Source organism: Microcaecilia unicolor, chromosome 7, assembly GCF_901765095.1.
Source record: "Microcaecilia unicolor chromosome 7, aMicUni1.1, whole genome shotgun sequence".
In the NCBI taxonomy this organism is placed as follows: Eukaryota; Metazoa; Chordata; class Amphibia; order Gymnophiona; family Siphonopidae; genus Microcaecilia; species Microcaecilia unicolor.
The window spans coordinates 86,966,892-86,985,981 of record NC_044037.1 but is presented as its reverse complement, the minus strand read 5'-3'; the positions used below and the strand labels follow the sequence as shown (position 1 = coordinate 86,985,981).

The following is a 19,090-nucleotide window of genomic DNA, read 5'->3' as shown; positions in this document are numbered from 1 at the left end:
AAAACACTCCAATCTCCACGGTTCTTCGGAGGATAACTCCAGAAGAAGAGGGAACCAGATCTGACGCGGCCAAAAAGGAGCAATCAGAATCATGGTGCCTCGGTCTTGCTTGAGTTTCAGCAAAGTCTTCCCCACCAGAGGAATGGGAGGATAAGCATACAGCAGACCCTCCCCCCAATTCAGGAGGAAGGCATCCGATGCCAGACTGCCGTGGGCCTGAAGCCTGGAACAGAACTGAGGGACTTTGTGGTTGGCTCGAGATGCGAAGAGATCCACCAAGGGGGTGCCCCACGCTTGGAAGATCTGGCGCACCACTCGGGAGTTGAGCGACCACTCGTGAGGTTGCATAATCCTGCTCAATCTGTCGGCCAGACTGTTGTTTACGCCTGCCAGATATGTGGCTTGGAGCACCATGCCGTGACGGCGAGCCCAGAGCCACATGCTGACGGCTTCCTGACACAGGGGGCGAGATCCGGTGCCCCCCTGCTTGCTGACGTAGTACATGGCAACCTGGTTGTCTGTCTGAATTTGGATAATTTGGTGGGACAGCCGATCTCTGAAAGCCTTCAGAGCGTTCCAGATCGCTCGCAACTCCAGAAGATTGATCTGTAGATCTCGTTCCTGGAGGGACCAGCTTCCTTGGGTGTGAAGCCCATCGACATGAGCTCCCCATCCCAGGAGAGACGCATCCGTGGTCAGCACTTTTTGTGGCTGAGGAATTTGGAAAGGACGTCCCAGAGTCAAATTGGACCAAATCGTCCACCAATACAGGGATTCGAGAAAACTCGTGCACAGGTGGATCACGTCTTCTAGATCCCCAGCAGCTTGAAACCACTGGGAAGCTAGGGTCCATTGAGCAGATCTCATATGAAGGCGGGCCATGGGAGTCACATGAACTGTGGAGGCCATGTGGCCCAGCAATCTCAACATCTGCCGAGCTGTGATCTGCTGGGACGCTCGCACCCGCGAGACGAGGGACAACAAGTTGTTGGCTCTCGCCTCTGGGAGATAGGCGCGAGCCGTCCGAGAATCCAGCAGAGCTCCTATGAATTCGAGTCTCTGCACTGGGAGAAGATGGGACTTTGGATAATTTATCACAAACCCCAGTAGCTCCAGGAGGCGAATAGTCATCTGCATGGACTGCAGGGCTCCTGCCTCGGATGTGTTCTTCACCAGCCAATCGTCGAGATATGGGAACACGTGCACCCCCAGCCTGCGAAGTGCCGCTGCTACTACAGCCAAGCACTTTGTGAACACCCTGGGCGCAGAGGCGAGCCCAAAGGGTAGCACACAGTACTGGAAGTGACGTGTGCCCAGCTGAAATCGCAGATACTGTCTGTGAGCTGGCAGTATCGGGATGTGTGTGTAGGCATCCTTCAAGTCCAGAGAGCATAGCCAATCGTTTTCCTGAATCATGGGAAGTAGGGTGCCCAGGGAAAGCATCCTGAACTTTTCTTTGACCAGATATTTGTTCAGGACCCTTAGGTCTAGGATGGGACGCATCCCCCCTGTTTTCTTTTCCACAAGGAAGTACCTGGAATAGAATCCCAGCCCTTCTTGCCCGGATGGCACGGGCTCGACCGCATTGGCGCTGAGAAGGGCGGAGAGTTCCTCTGCAAGTACCTGCTTGTGCTGGAAGCTGTAAGACTGAGCTCCCGGTGGACAATTTGGAGGTTTCGAGGCCAAATTGAGGGTGTATCCTTGCCGGACTATTTGGAGAACCCACTGATCGGAGGTTATGAGAGGCCACCTTTGGTGAAAAGCTTTCAACCTCCCTCCGACTGGCAGGTCGCCCGGCACTGACACTTGGATGTCGGCTATGCTCTGCTGGAGCCAGTCAAAAGCTCGCCCCTTGCTTTTGCTGGGGAGCCGAGGGGCCTTGCTGAGTCGCACGCTGCTGACAAGAGCGAGCGCGCTGGGGCTTAGCCTGGGCCGCAGGCTGTCGAGAAGGAGGATTGTACCTACGCTTGCCAGAAGTGTAGGGACCAGTCTTCCTTCCCCCGAAAAATCTTCTACCTGTAGAGGTAGATGCTGAAGGCTGCCGGCGGGAGAACTTGTCGAATGCGGTATCCCGCTGGTGGAGATGCTCTACCACCTGTTCGACCTTCTCTCCAAAAATATTGTCCGCACGGCAAGGCGAGTCCGCAATCCGCTGCTGGAGTCTATTCTCCAGGTCGGAGGCACGCAGCCATGAGAGCCTGCGCATCACCACACCTTGAGCAGCGGCCCTGGACGCAACATCAAAGGTGTCATACACCCCTCTGGCCAGGAATTTTCTGCACGCCTTCAGCTGCCTGACCACCTCCTGAAAAGGCTTGGCTTGCTCAGGGGGGAGCGCATCAACCAAGCCCGCCAACTGCCGCACATTGTTCCGCATGTGTATGCTCGTGTAGAGCTGGTAGGCCTTCCTCCCAAAGGAGTCTAAGGTTCTAGAGTCTTTGCCCGGGGGCGCCGAAGCATGCTCCCTAGAACTCTTAGCCTTCTTTAGGGCCAAATCCACAACTCCAGAGTCATGAGGCAACTGGGTGCGCATCAGCTCTGGGTCCCCATGGATCCGGTACTGGGACTCGATCTTCTTGGGAATGTGGGGATTACTTAGTGGCTTGGTCCAGTTCGCAAGCAATGTCTTTTTTAGGACATGGTGCAAGGGAACAGTGGACGCTTCCTTAGGTGGAGAAGGATAGTCCAGGAGCTCAAACATTTCAGCCCTGGGCTCGTCCTCCACAACCACCGGGAAGGGGATGGCCGTAGACATCTCCCGGACAAAGGAAGCGAAAGACAGACTCTCAGGAGGAGAAAGCTGTCTTTCAGGGGAGGGAGTGGGATCAGAAGGAAGACCCTCAGACTCCTCGTCAGAGAAATATCTGGGGTCTTCCTCTTCCTCCCACGAGGCCTCACCTTCGGTGTCAGACACAAGTTCACGAACCTGTGTCTGCAACCTCGCCCGGCTCGACTCCGTGGAGCCACGTCCACGATGGGGGCGTCGAGAGGTAGACTCCCTCGCCCGCATCGGCGAAGCTCCCTCCGCCGACGTAGTGTGGGAGCCCTCCTGGGAGGTGGCCGCAGTCGGCACCGCACGCGGTACCGACGTCGGGGACCTCACCCCGGGTGATGAGCCAGCCGGCGCCACGCTCGACGGTACCGGAGGCGCAAGCACCGCCGGTACCGGAGGGGTAGGGCGCAACAGCTCTCCCAGAATCTCTGGGAGAACGGCCCGGAGGCTCTCGTTCAGAGCGGCTGCAGAGAAAGGCAGAGAGGTCGATGCAGGCGTCGACGTCAGAACCTGTTCCGGGCGTGGAGGCTGTTCCGGGCTGTCCAGAGTGGAGCGCATCGACACCTCCTGAACAGAGGGTGAGCGGTCCTCTTGGTGCCGATGCCTGCTGGGTGCCGACTCCCTCGGCGACCCAGAGCTCTTGGTGCTGACGCGGGGAGGAGACCGGTGTCGATGCTTCTTCGACTTCTTCCGAAGCATGTCACCGGAGCTCCCCGGCACCGACGAGGACGTAGAATCCAGCCGTCGCTTCCTAGGGGCCGAGGCCGAAGGAGGTCGATCTCGGGGGGGCTGTACCGCAGGAGCCCTCAGGGTAGGGGGAGACCCACCCGAAGGCTCACCGCCACCAGCAGGGGAATGGACAGCCCTCACCTGCACTCCAGACGATGCACCACCGTCCGACGACATCAGCAGATGAGGTCCTGGTACCACCGACGTCGATGCAGTCGCCCGATGCCTCAGCGCCGATGCAGAGACTCGATGCCTCGATGCACCCGATACACTAGCAGCCGAGGAAGAAGGTCTGGACGCTGACGACGTCGATGCACTCGATGCCGACGAAGAGCCCGAGAACAAAACGTTCCACTGGGCCAATCTCGCTACCTGAGTCCGCCTTTGTAACAGGGAACACAGACTACAGTTCTGAGGACGGTGCTCGGCCCCCAGACACTGAAGACACGACGAGTGCCTATCAGTGAGCGAGATTACCCGGGCGCACTGGGTGCACTTCTTGAAGCCGCTGGAAGGCTTCGATGTCATGGGCGGAAAAATCACGCCGGCGAAATCAAAAGCCGAAATGGCGAAAATGAGCACCAAAACTTAGAGGGAGAAAAATCTCGACCGAGGCCGAAAAGAGGCCTACCCCGACGACGAAAGAAAACTTACCGGGACAAAATCTGAAAAAATACGGGAAGGGGCAAACAAAACCCGAGAGGGCTTCCGGAGCACTTCCCAAACAGTTTTTGAGGATTTTCCGAAGAAAAAACACGTCGAAAAAAGGACACGCGAGGTCGACTTTCCGGGGCTCGACACGGCGAAAACACGACTGTACCGAGTGCGGACGAAAGAAGACTGGCCAGCTCGAGCCGGTTTCGGGCGGGAAGACGGCCGCGCATGCGCGGTGCGCGCGGGCGCGCGAGGGCTAGCAAAGGACTTTGCTAGTGAAGATTCCGATTGGAGGGGCTGCCGTGGACGTCACCCATCAGTGAGAACAAGCAGCCTGCTTGTCCTCGGAGAATGCGTGTTTCATTTGCTCCTTTCCCTTTATGGCAAACCAAACACATAAGTTACATTTTTTTTTTTTTGGGGGGGGGGGGCACTTAAACAAGCACAATTAATTTTTAACTGCTCTAATATATCCTCATGCTTTATGTATTTTATGTATACCTGAGAATACTTACTAAATCCTGAAAGTCACGAAATCATTAGAACTTTAGGCCATACTAGAATGGAATCAGCATTCTCCCATCTATCACAACCCCATTGGCAGCAAACTAGAAACTAGCAACCAACCTTCAGCATTTTGGATGAAATAAACTGATAGGGATGGGCACCCACAAAAATTTGTTTTCATGTTTTTTTCATTATTCAAATGAATGTCATTAAGAGCGTGCACTATGCACATAGACCCCTGGATTCTGTATAGGTTGCCCAAATTTGGGTGCGGATCCCGGATCCATGCTTAAACTAGTAAATTAAGTGCTAACAATCAATTTTTGGAGTTAACAAGCACTTGATTGGCAGTAATTAGGACTTACGTGTAGATCTGCCCTACACCCTATTCTATAAAATGAGTATCTAAATTTCATAACGTGCAACTCAAAAGGGGGTGTGTCCATGGGAGGAGCATGTGCAGGCCAGGGGCACTTCCAGAAATTAGGCACAATATTATAGAATTCCTGGATTTGCACACCTGTCATCAGTTGGGCATGAGCATTTACACCAGCTTTTGGCAGGCATAAGTGCTCGCACCCAAACTTAGGTGCAAGCAGGGGCGGATTGAGAGTGGTCTGGGCCCTCCACCCGGCCGGTGCCTGACACACCCCCTACCGCCACAAAAAGAATATCAACACACAAATCATGCTGACAAAGCATATTCCAGAAGCGGCGTCTAGATTTAGGCGCAGTATATAGAATACACTTAATTGATATCTCAGCACCTAAAACTACGCACCTCCATTTACACCAACAAAAATGTGGCATAAATCCCGGTGCACAGAATTAGGCTCAGTAGGCCATATTCTATAAATACACACCTAAAGTTTGGAACACCCATTTTCCTGTCCATAACCACGTCCCTTTTCATCTGCCCTTGTTAGAAGTTGGGTGCACTGCACTACAGAATGCAATTAGCGAGTTGCATGCATAAATTCTAATTATTGCCAATTAGTGCTCATTATTGCTTAAGAGCTGTTAACACTGATTAGATTGTTAAGCCAATTAAATTACATGTTATAGAATACACTTGGATTTCAGTGTGAATCTCTAGCTGCAATATATAATTCGGTGGAGTATGCACTTTTTCTCAAGGGGCTTGTATGTGGGAACCATCATGCATGTGCAGCCTCTTGAGAAACAGCGCATACTAGGGCTGATATTCAGACCATGGGAGGAAGCTGGGCTGCCTTCAGCGGTCAGCGCTGAGCCTGGATCTTCAATGCTGGGCTGTTTCTGGTGACCGGCATTGAATAACTGGGTGTTTTTTGGCCTGTTTAAATTTAAGCGGCCAAACCAATATTTAGCGCTGGTCAGTTAAGTTTAAACCAGCCAAAGATATTCCAGCTATTTTGGCAGCCTAATTTGTCTGCCAAACTTAGCCAGCATATGCTGAATATCGAAGGATAACCGGCTATCTGCTAAGCTCTAAACTGGCAATATTCGGCAGGAGATAACCAGCTATCTCCTGCTGAATACTGCCGGATAGCTGGTTAAGTGTCATTTAAATGGTTTTAAATGTTAGGTGGACCTTGTACAAAGACTTTTCTCTGCCAGTGCCGGCTGCTGCGTTTTACGGGAGAAGATGTCGGCTGGCGGGGAGTGGGGTCCCCCGCCAGCAAAACGGAAGGTAGGCGGCGGCGGGTTCGCGGTGGGAGGGGGGGGGGTCGGCAGAGACGGGGGGGAGTGACGATGGCGGCAGGAGGGGGGCGGGGGCGGCGGCGGGGGGAGGTAAAATGTGCCCCCTCCCCTCGAGCTGTGGACCCCCCTCCCACGCAAGTCTGGCTACGCCCCTGCTATGCATGGGCCATAGACGTCCCAGTATACCCAGGTTTTGTCTCATTGGCAGGCATAAACTATCCTTGCTTTTGCTGTCCGTTAAAGTGCGAAATAAGCCACAGTCCTTAAGTCTGAGATTCTGTTTCCCTCCGTAAAAGACAAACAAACAAACCCGGAGAGTGAATTTTATCCTATTGAAGAAATATAAGTATAACCTGTCCTGAGAGAGCGCCAGCTAGTCAAGTTTTTAGGATATCCATTTGGAGGCAGTTCTGTGACACAGGGAATAACATTAACATGCCGATCACATGCATAAGCATTTAGAAGAGACACATAAATGTCAAAATTCCACCTAAGTGCTACTCTGTAAATACCTGCTTAACCTGAATAGCCTGGTACAAATGGGTGGAGCTTAAATGGAGCATGGACAGGGTTCAAACTAGCTTTATGGCTGGCATAAGTGCTTGTGCCTAATATTAAAGCATGTATATACCCAGTTAGGTTACTATTATCAAGGACTGTAGATACTTGTATTCCATTACAGCAGACTTGACCAACCTTTTTCTAGCAGGGATCACATTTTATATTTTGAAATATTCAGAGGGTCAAAACAGTCTTTATCTCATGTACCCCCCGCCCAGAAAGGGGGCAGATGCTGGACCAGGAGAGAGAGGGGGACAGATGCTGGGAAGCTGGACATGGGGAGAGACAGGGACACAGAAGAGGTGGCATTAGAGGGAACTTAGGGGCAAAACTGGACACAAGTGGACGGATAGGGACACTGAACATGGGGGAGGATAGGGACATAGAGGGGAAACACTGAACAAGATGGATAGGGACACACAGAAAAGATAAATGCTGGACATAGAGAACACAACCAAAAAGAAGGGGTTGGACCAGTGGATCCAATGAAGGATATTTATTAAATGAAACAGTAAAATGACAAAGACTTGACGTAGTCTGTTTTGGCGACACAATGCGCCTGCATCAGGAATCAAAACAATTTCTATAAAATAACACAAACATAAAAACATCTTGATAATAACATATATTTGATAAACAATAAATGAGTAAATGAATAAAAAAGACCGTTGCAAGAACATAAGAGTAAAACAAATGTCAAAAGAACAGGGGACCCTGAAGGAAAGCAGGAGAGAGACACTAGGAGCAAAGCAATGCTCACACAACAAAAAGGTAGAAGAAAATATTTTTTTTTACTTTTATTAATCATAATATGTCAGCTTTGGGAAATGTGAACCCTCTCCTCCCCCTATCATCTTGGGAGCAATGGTGTTATAGGGGACCCATATCAATTTTTCTGTCCAGGGCCCAGTCAGTCCTAGCTACTGCGGCAGGCAGGTGCAGTCACAGTCCGAGACCAGGAACAAAAAGGTTTGTAGGCAGAAAAAGTACTGCAGTTTTCCCTATTCTCCAATAAAGGAAGAGAAAAGGGAGAAAAGTGTCCTTACCTGGGCAAGTAGGTTGGCAGTTCCTAGAAAACCCGGTTGCTGGGACAGAGATCCTGTGAGGAGGAACAGGTAGGAAGCAAAGCTCAGGAAGCTAGCCAGGCACACAGAGGAAGAATATGGGAATTGTAGTTCCCTAAAAGTGAGCAGAGGATTTCTTGACTGCCCAGCAGGCAGTGTGAAAACAGCAGACAGGCAGCCTGGGAGCTGTAGTACCGGGAGCTGTTCACTACAAGGGAAGCAATCGGTCATTATTCTCACAAAAAGATCAGTACGCGCATTCATGAATCTTCACTACCCCAATTGCAGAGGACTTAAATATAAATCCACGTATGCACCAAGCTTCTCCTACATAAGCACGCAACTGTGGAATGCACTACCAAAGGCCATAAAAACAATGCACGACCTGACAATGTTCCGTAAACTACTGAAAACCAACTTGTTCAAGAAGGCATACCATAAGGACACATCCTAAACACTAGACATTTAGACTTTACATGAACTGGACAAATCTGAATGCTTACACTAAACTGATACCATCGCTACGAGCGAAAGCACGCAATCCATGCACTACCACTCTATTTCTCATACCGGAAATGAACTCGCTATAGTTAATTAACTTATTGTTATTACCCACTCTATCATTCAGGAATTTCAATGTAACACCACTATGTATGTCACCTTCCTTACTGCAATAATACTTGCAATTTCTATCCAGAAATGGCGATCGCCATTACGGTATAATGTAAGCCACATTGAGCCTGCAAATTGGTGGGAAAATGTGGGATACAAATGCAACAAATAAATAAATAAAATTAGCTACCTTCCATCTCGGGAGGAGGGTGTGGATTAGAGAGCAGAATAAGAATGGGGTTAGTGGGAATCCCGCAGGGATGGACGCAGGTCCTGCAGGGTTCCCACGGAAGTATAGTGCTAGGCCAGCCTACCTATCCTTTCCTTGTGTTTCTAATCTAGCTTAGCAATTACAATAGCACTAAAACAATTAATGGATATGATTGATAGCATTGAAAACCCCATAAGCACTGAGAGGGGAAGTTAACATGGTCTACTGTTAAGTTTAATTATTTTACCACAAATCGGGTTGTTTTAGTACAGGGGACAGGCTGGGATGGAAGAGATTACTTGCGGGGATGGATGAGGATGGGTTAGATTCCAGTGGGGACGAGTGGGGATGGGTTAGATTCCAGTGGGGACAGGCATGACAGGTGAAATTTCTGTTCTTGTGCAACTCTCTAGTGTGGATCTGGCTGCAGCATGCAAGTAGAATGTTAACAGGCTCTTCATGCACAGAAAGAGAGGCCCAGGAGATGTGAAGCAAACTCCAGTTGAAAGGAGAGAAACTAGCCCTGGAGATTCAGGTGCTGCCCCAGACAGCCAGGCAAGGGCTGGGGGAATTAGGTTGTTCTTTAAGAGGTGCTCTATCTGCAGGAAGGGAGAAGAGCTTGGAGTGAAGGGGAAGGGTGCTCAGAGGCAAAGGATGAAGACAGCTGGAGAGATAAGATACAAAAGGGCAGGGAGGGAAATGGTTTAGTGCTGCTCTGTTTGCACAGTGGGAGGAGAGCTTAAGGTGAAGCTAACTCTGGGAAGGTGCACACTGCACAGGGGGCACAGGGAGGGTGAAGGAAGCTGGAAAGGGATGTCAGCTACCCTCTAGAAGTTTGCTATTAGGCCCGATAAAAAAAGGAAGCCATAGAATGGTGGACTTTAGTAGTTCTTCCTTAGTGAGGTTTGTTTTCTTTGCATTGCCGAGAACCCAGGAGAATGAATGCTGGGGGGAGAGGTATGGAACCTATGAATACAGTTCTATGGTTAGCTTGTTCATTGTTGGAGAAATAAAAGTAAAGCCTTATGTATTGTAACTATCCTCCTGAGTGAGGCGGTTTGAAGCATTCGTTAAATGGAATAGTTTATAGCACATGTGCAGTCTGGAGTCTGGTTCTTTGTTAAAGGGGAAGGCATCCTTAGGAGACGTGGAGGGGTACATGACATCTAAGTCCAACACTGGACGTTTTGCTCAAAATGTCCAAAATTCAAGTGAAGAATATAGCCATTTTCAAAACAGAAAAACATCTCTCTTTTGTTTTTGAAAATGGCTATTTGCTAGATGTTTTTGTGCTCCGTGCATTTCTCTTTTTGGCACATTTTCGGAAAAAAACACGTCCAAGTGAAAAACACACAAAATCAAGCCATTGGGATGTAGGAGGAGCCAGCATTCTTAGTAGACTGGCCATACAGATATCCCAGGAGAGCAATGGGGTACCCTAGGGGGGGGCACTGCACAGGACTTCATAAAATGCTGCCGGGTACCCATTTCAGCATTGCTTCCTTATCTTGTCTGCTGAGCACCCCAAAATCCACTGCCCCCAACTGTACACCACTACAATAGCCCTCATGGATGAAAAGGGCACCTATATATGGGTTCAGTGGTTTTCTGGTGAGTTTTGGAGGGCTCACAGTTTCCACCACAAGTATAAACAGGTACGGGCCTGGGTCCACCTGTCTGCAGTGCACAGCACCCACCACTAGATTATGCCAGAGACCTGCACGCTGCTCTAATGGACTTGAGTATTACATCTGAGGCTGGCATAAAGGCTGCTAAGTAATGTTTTAAATCACATTTTTGAGGGGGGTGGGTGGGAGAAGGGTCAGTGACCAATTGGGGAGTAAGGAGAGGTCAGCCCTGATGCCCTCCAGTGGCCATTGGGTCATTTAGGGTACCTTTTTGTGTATTACTTGTTATAAAAACAGGTCTAGCTCAAAACATCTTAGTTTTAGTCCTGGACAGTTTTATTTTGTTCCACTATGGCAGAAAAACATCCAAGTGTTAAGGGCGGGATCTGGGCATTCCTAACACACCCCTGACATGCCCCCTTATGATTTGAACGCACTTCTGATGGACTTCATAAAAAAACAGGGCAGGCAATGTGGCAAACAGTGCTGGAGGAAGGCTTCTGCTGGCAGGGCTTGGGGACCCCTGCCAGCCAAGGTGTGTTGCAGCGGGGCACAGGGAGGTGGAGCAAAATGTGCCCCCCACTTTCGGCTCTGGCCCCCCAATCTTTCAAATCTGGCTACGTGCATGGAGGGAGGGGTGGCCCAAACTAGCAAGCGAGGGAGGGGCGGCAACTGCAACTGCGTCCTGAGTGTGGGGGTAGGAGTGGTGGAGGTCCTGCCCCAGGCCTGGCTCTCTCTCTTGGCAACCCTGCAAATCTATATTCCAACTGTTTATAAATTATGCTGAAGTTTTCAATCCTCACTAAGCTATGACAAAGCATAATATAATGCTGCTATTAATCTATGCTCTTGTTTTGGAGAGCTTAGTAGCTGTCTCATCTTATTGATTTCTCTGGGAGACTTATTCAGTGCTACTAATTTTTCAAGAAGTGCTTTTAGCCAAAGATCGATATCTTCCTGCTGATATTCAGCCAGTGGCAAACTGTGTTTTTGTTTGTCCACCACTAGTGCTAAAACCGGAAATTCAATGCCAGCCCTGGGTGGGCTTCAGTACTGAATTTCCAGGTTCTTTTTTTTTTTTTTTTTAAAGCTGGCTACTGCATGCCCAGTTAAGTCAATATTCAGGCTTAACCGGCCATGGGCTAGTGCATAAAGGGGCCCTTTTACAAAGGCTCGTAAGGGCCTACGTGCATCCAATGCAAATCGCCATTACCGACCAGCTACTGCATGCCCCGGGTGGTAATGCCGAATTTGGTGTGCACCACAAACACACAGTAGAAAATATTTTCTAATTTTCTACCATGGGCCACCTACCCAGCAGTAAATGGCAGTTGGGGCGTGCTGCATGCTTACCACCCAGGTAGTGTGTGAGACCATACCGCTTAAGTGGTGGTAAGGTCTCAGGTTAAAAATGGATGTGAGCTGCTTTTCATTTTGCCGCAAGTCCATTTTCTGGCCCATTAAAAAATAATCCCTTTTTCCCAGATGCGGTACAATAAGGATCTGGTGCGCACCAAAAACATGCGCCCACACTGCCGCAGGTCAGATTTTGGTAAGCCATTGTAAAAGGGCCCCAAAGATAGGGCAGTTATTTATGTGATTCTATTTATGAACTAAACGTGGCTGGTTAGCTCTGAATATTTGGAGCTAACCAGATTCCAACCCTGATGAAGCCGGCTTCTGCTTTGGCACTAACCAATCATTTTCAGTGCCACTAAACAGTTAAGTGCCGCTGAACATGACCAGATAGACGCATATAAGCAAGTTAACCGGGTTGGTGGCCGTTCCCAGCAGGTTAACTCGATTTGCGTATCGGCTAGCTTGTGTATAGTACCTGGGCAGCTAATATTTCTCAGAGTTTAAAAAAAACAGGGGGTTCCTTAATGCTCATGTCTATTGTGAGGCTGTGTGTTCCATCTGAGAATTACAGTACTGAAACTGGATAGGTATCAACAATAGGTACTTTGATGAATATTTTCACACTTTTCAAAACCTTAAGTGAGTGTGCAATAAAAGTGCAGTCTCTACTAATTTCCCTTTCTAAAGGGGCATCAGAACTTAGTGTTAATAGTGCTTCTAAACTTCTCCCCTCAGCTCGATATTGCTTTGGCTGTACCCAGCAGTCTTGTGGTTAGTACTACTGACACGTAACTCGGTTCCCCAGCTGGTCTGAGGCAGGGTTGGTTGTGGTAAGGTGGATGGAACCAAGATTATTCTAATTGAGGTATGCAACCTTTTTTTTCACTCATTCTTTCAGCAGCATGGTCTACTTCATCTGTTTTGGTCCTAAAAAGGCTACTAACAGCCAGGCTTGTCCTCAAGGTATCGCATTTTGATAGAGCCACTCCATTATTATGCAAGCTGCACTGGTTGCCCATTAAAGCCAGGATTAAATTTTAAATTATGTGTTTTTGTCTTTCAGATATTATATGGCATGACACCAGATTATATGCAGCCCTTAATAACTATTCCCCTACGCAATATAACCTCTAGTTCTAGGGACTACCTTAGACTTTGGCTTCCAGATTGCAAGAGAATGCCTTATAAGTCAGTTCACTCTGCTGACTTTAGATACTAGGGTGCCAAGTGGTGGAATTCACTGCCAATGGCAATCAAAGGTCAGCCTGATTACTTGGTATTTCGTAAAAGTCTGAAAAAAAACTCTCCTCTTTGAGAGGTTTCTATCCATTGATGGAGTATCTTAGATTGCAACTGGCCATCAATGGTCTATATTTGATATTTTGTTTATGGCTTTGTAAACCTTGTCTGTTTATTTGTATCCCACATTTTGCCACCTATTTGCAGGCTCAATGTGGCTTACAATGCTCCGTTATGGCATTCGCCATTCCAGAGTAGAAGATAACAAGTGGTATTGCATAGAGATCATGGATGACATAATAGAATTAGGCAAACAGATATAGAAAGAAAACAGTTCAGAATATAAAGTAAAGTGATGTGTTACATTTACAGTTCTTGATCATTTTGGTATGCCTTGTTTAAGAGATAGGTCTTCAGAGATTTACGAAAGTTCATTAGTTCGTAAATTGTTTTTAGGTTAAGTGGTAATGCATTCCACAACTGCGTACACATGTAGGAAAAGCTGGACGCATGTGTTAAGTCTGTATTTTAGGTCTTTATAGCTAGGGAAGTGAAGATTAAGGAATTTGCGGGATGATCTTTTAGCGTTCCAGGGTGGCAAGTCAACCAGGTCTAGCATGTAGGTCGGGGCATCTCAGTTTATTTACTGTTATCCACATTGAACTCAATAATGTGGGGTATAAATGTCAAAAATAAATAGCAGCCTGTTTGCCAGGTACATAAACAGAGAGACATGGATTTCTCTCGACACAGATCACCTGATTTGTGAACATCTGCTGGTTTACTACAGTTGCAATGGGGAGCTAAAAAGCTGGCAGGACCCAACAAAGGCGCTACAAAAACACTAGTGATGTCAGACATTTTTGTCTCCTAAATAACTTTATTAGTAAACTGGGGAAAACAGTCAGAAATTGGAACTCCCTGAACACACCTCAACTCTCCCTATAGGCTGCTAAATGGTTTTCTTTTGGGTCCAATATTCAGCTGGCAGCAAAAAGTGTTTTGCTCACCACCAACGGAGTTATTCCCAGATATTCAAAGCCAGAACCTGTGTGGGCTTTGGCTTTGAATATCCAATTATTCTAAAGCTGGCTAACACATAGCCGCTTAAATTGTTATTCAGCACTTAAGCGGCCATGGGTTACCACATAAAAATAGGACAGACTTATGCGGGCCCACTTATGTGCTAAACCTGGCTGCTTAAGGGCTGAATATCAGTGCTTAAGCAGCCAAGTGCTGATTCCGCCCCCAGAATGCCCCTAACATAGCCGGTGTTCAGTTCTGGCGCTAATCACGATATTCAGCAACACTTAGGGCCCTGTTTACTAAGCCGTGTTATAGGTGCGTTAGTGTCTTTAATGCGCATTAACCATGAATGCGCCTACAATATCCGTATAAGTGCCTACACGGTTAGCACGCACACTGATTGTAGGCATGATAAAAATGCTAACACGCCTTAGTAAACAGTGCCCTTAGCTCGATAAGTGCCGCAGAAAATTAGTGCCTAGCCCCGACTAAGCAATGTAACTGGTCAGCGGCCGGCTAAATCTCTTTAAATATTCTGCCCCTTTGTGTTCTGTGTTCAGTTTTGTAATTTTGTAGATAGACCAGGTATCTCGGGTTTTCTGAATAACAGCAGAGAAGGGCTGCACAGGAATAGTGTGTTCCACCCCAGGTTTTCCAAACATTTTAAAAATAGTTCATACTCACCCACAGGGTTGTCAATTATTCCTCCTTCTCCCTCTGATACATGTTGCTTCTCAAAAGAGATTACTTCCTCTTCCTTAATTGTGAATAATCTATCAGGACTGGCAGTGGGAATGCCTATTAGTGAAAGAATACAATGTGTGTTTAAATATCCAGTGGACAATCCACAGGGTACCAAGTTTTATATACCAGTTTAATCAGATGATAAGGTTTATAATCATGTTCTGGGCGTAGAAGTGCATGATAACACACCTTTGGTAACAGGCTGGTTAAACCGAACCAAAATTACACATCACCAAACCTTTACTACTTCAGTTTATACAAACTTTGCTTTTGATTTGACGTGTCTTATTATGCTAAATAAAATTTGAGATATATCCAGTAAGCTCAGGAAATACTTTTGCTGAGACCCAACAGGGGATATTTGAAAGAAAAAACAAACAAACGAGAGAAACTTAGATGCATAAGATATTTTTCACCTTCAGCCTGGTGTTCCCCAGGACTATTCTTGCACCCACCCTTTAATATTTTTCTAGCAAATCTTTTGACTATTATCCAAGAATAGGGCTGCACTCCCTATTGCTATGCTAATATCCAAATTCTCTGCCATGTTTTTGACCCACTGACATAATTAAACTCCTTGAATAACTGTCAACCATGTACCTAAGTGGCTGAAGGACAATCTTCTGTTCCTGAACTTGTCCAATGTGAATTTATCCTCTTTCCTAATCCCTACAACTCCCTCCTTACTTGTCCCTCTGTTGATGATCACTCTCTTCCTTTCAAAGACTATTAAAATTTTGGGGTGTCATCATTGATGCAAAATTAATATCTAAGAAACAAATTGATGCTGTTGTTCTATCTTCCTTTTTTGCTGTGCATTGTATTCACTCTGTTCACCCTTTCCTCTCCATATTTTATTCAAATTCTTCTTCTCATTCTAGTCATATCCAACCTTGATTATTGCAACTCTCTCCATGCAGGACTTCCCTTCTATTCCACCAAAAGTCTACAACTCATACAATCTACTGCAGTCAAACTATTTCATCATATCCACTGCTTTCACCATAACACCTTTGTTCGATTTCGAACACTGGCTACCCATCTCTGCTCATGCAAAATTCTTCTCATCTATAAACGCCGCCTACCAACTACCCTGGCCTACATCAATAAGTTGCTCAGTCCATACATCCCATCTTGCACTCGTTTGGCTGATAATCTCCTCACTCCTCCTTCAGCCCTCATTTAAACATTTCACGTGAAATAGCTTTTAATTATATAGGCCCCAAACTCTGGAACTCCCTTCCCTCTTACCCGAGGAAACAACCCTCTGTGGGTACGTTCAAAGCTCTGCTTAAAACTAATCTCTTTTCTGAGGCTGTCAGTCCTTCCCCTGATTCTTCTCCCATCCTATACCCTGAGCTTTTCCTCCCCGCTATCCTCTTTTTTTCTCTTTCCTTTTTTACTGTGTAAGCTGCATAGACACCTTTACAGGCCTCCTTGCAGTATATCAAATAAAGTAAATAATTACAGAACAATAATCATTTTCTAAAGATGAATTCTTCTTGTCTAGAATATATTTGACAATTCTTTCCAATTTTTTGATTTTCCAAATAGCTCGATATGTATTCATGTGAAAGTGATTCAACCTGTGTACTATAGTGATGTCCAGGTATGCATAGCTGTTCAAGTCCATTATAAGTTTGTATAAACAAAAAAAAGGATTTTAAACCTTGGGTCTACCAGATATATTTTGATTTGTCCAGAATGATGATGTATCCAGATAATGTGCCACAGTGCTAATCTATTTGTACGGGCCAGGTACATTAAAATATCATCAATGTAAAATGATTTTATGGGAAACTTACTGGCACCTGAAATCTTGGAAATCATCCTGTTCATATATAACCTGAGTCAACAGTTCAACTGACAAATGAAATGGTATTGATCATCCCTGCCTAGTGCCACCCTAAATCAAAAAGGGATATTGATAGGTGCCGCCCATTTGAGGTCAATGGCATGAATATAAGAATTGTACACTTTTTATAAAACCAAGCAGTAAGCAAAGCCTTCTCAATTCATCAGGTAGACATGGCCAAAATATATTGTCAAATGCCTCAATAGCATCAAGAGCTAAAATGACCTGGAATTCTCTTTTGTTTGCTATATTTATTAGCGTAATAATTTCCCAGTATTTTGTACCAAAGTTTTAAAAAGCCTCTCCAACCTGAACTGTACAAGTTTTGCTTTGATACATCTGTATTGATCAAAGTGATGAGTTCATACAACTTACATCTAATCAACAAAAATAAATGGTTTTGCGAGGCCACCGCTGGAAGTCTCGGCAGCCATTTTAAAGAAGCGGTACGGCAGCAAGAGGGTCAGCAGCAGCGGGCAGGAAAGACTAGGGATCTTTCCTGCCCCAAACAAGTCACTAGACCACCAGGGTGGTTTGAGGTATGTGCTGGGAGGGCACCCAGGGCTGGAGGGGAGGTCTGGAGTCATATGTGGGTGGGAGGGAGGGAAGGAACTGTAAAAAAAAGCAAGGGTATGTTTCCCCGTTCTCGCGCAGCTGTCATTCTTGTGCACTCAAAACAAATCAAGCAAACCCACCCACCCCCAGGGTTATAAAGTGCTAAAGGACGTTTACCTAATACCTGTTCTGCTGCATCTCCCTCACCTGTCCAGTCTAACTTTAAAATGTCTTTTTCTAAAACAGAGGATTTCTGGCACAGGAGCGATTCAAACATGCTGCTTTTGGCCTGCTTGAAACTCTCCCTCTGCCGTGGTCTGCCTCACCTCCGACGCAACTTCCTGTTTCCTGTGCGGACTGCGTCAGCAGAGGGAGAGTACAAAGGAAGCGTGTTTGAATTGCTCTCGCACTGGAAAACCTCTGTTTAGAAAAAACACATTTTTAAGTTAGAACGGGCAGGTGAGGGAGACACCGGACGAGGGTGGAGAGAAGGGGAAGACATGCCGTGCAGCGCATGCTGTTTCTAGTGGCAGGGCAAGCAGTGGCTTCCCTCATATCTATCTCAATAGCAGACTATAGACTTTTCCTCCAGAAACTTGTCCAAACCTTTTTTAAATCCAGATATGCTAACAGCTGTAACCACATCCTCTGGCAATTAGTTCTAGAGCTTAACTATTCATTAGTGAAAAAATATGTCCTCCTATTTGTTTTAAAATTATTACCATGTAACTTCATTGACTGTCTCCTAGTCTTTGTACTATTTGAAAGAGTAAAAAATCAATTCACTTTTACCCATCTTACACCACTCAGGATTTTGTAGACTTCAGTCATATCTCCCCTCTGCAGTCTCTTTTCCTGACAGTTGAGACCTAACCTCTTTAGCCTTTCCTCGTATGAGAGGAGTTCCATCCCTTCATCATTTTGGTCATCCTTCTTTGAACCTTTTCTAATTCCACTATATCGTTTTTGAGATATGGTGACCAGAATTGCAAACAATACTCAAAGTGAGGTCCTATCATGGAGTGATACAGAGGCATTATAATACTCTATCTTATTTCCCATCCCTTTCCTAATAATTTCTTGCATCCTATTTGCTTTTTTGGCCACCGCCGCACACGAAGCAGGAGATTTCAGTGTATTGTCTATAATGATACCTAGATCTTTTTCTTGGGTGCCGACTCCTAAGGTGGACCCTAGTATCAAGTAACTATGATTCGGATTATTCTTCCCAATGTGCATCACTTTGCATTTGTCCACATTAAATTTCGTCAGTCATTTGGATACCCAGTCTTCCAATTTCTTAAGGTCTTCCTACAAAGAAAATACATAATAGTAACAATAACATTACAGGGTATAGATATGGAATATAGTATGGACAATTACCAAGTTCTGGTGCTGTTCTGTATTGCCTATGGTCACAGCAAACTGGGTTGGTGTTTCAACTCTATTAGTCTGTGCCTTAAAATAGCATGCAGCCCTCTGCTTTTCATTCTCTCCAGCAACTTCTCTCAGCAGAGATTAGGAGAGGAATGGGAGAGATTGGAGCAGACAGAATAGAGCAGATAATTACTCTGCCCCTGTCATTTCCTAGGGGGCTGAGAGAGATTAAAATAAAAAGTGCATGTGCTTAGTACCATCAAGTACTAAAGAAAGAAGTGCTATAACTCATATGCCTTTTCTTTCAACTTGACGCACCCCTAACAGGCAAGAAGAGACTACTGTAACTCCATTCATGATAGAACAAGTGGAGGAGGTTGATATGAGAATTGGGGTTAAATTGGTGGATTTAAACAAGGGCTGAGGGAGGAGAAAAGATAAAAAGACCAAAATTCTGAGGGTACCTACCACAGATTAATGGCTTTCAGATGTTGAATCATGATTGGCTGATAC

General features: G+C 46.4%; 1 protein-coding gene across 3 annotated transcripts in view; it reads right to left on the bottom strand.

Moving 5' to 3' along the window:
* Positions 1 to 19,090, bottom strand: part of LOC115474938 (zinc finger protein 2 homolog) — a 57,625-nt gene that overhangs the window by 20,617 nt on the left and 17,918 nt on the right. For 2 of the 3 annotated variants that reach the window (XM_030210650.1, XM_030210649.1), the window contains one exon: positions 14,731 to 14,844. In XM_030210650.1, coding sequence (XP_030066510.1) covers positions 14,731 to 14,844 — 114 coding nt within the window. Of the gene's footprint in view, positions 1 to 7,953; positions 8,007 to 14,730; positions 14,845 to 19,090 lie in introns of all 3 variants that reach the window. The other variant, XM_030210651.1, reaches the window with a different exon arrangement.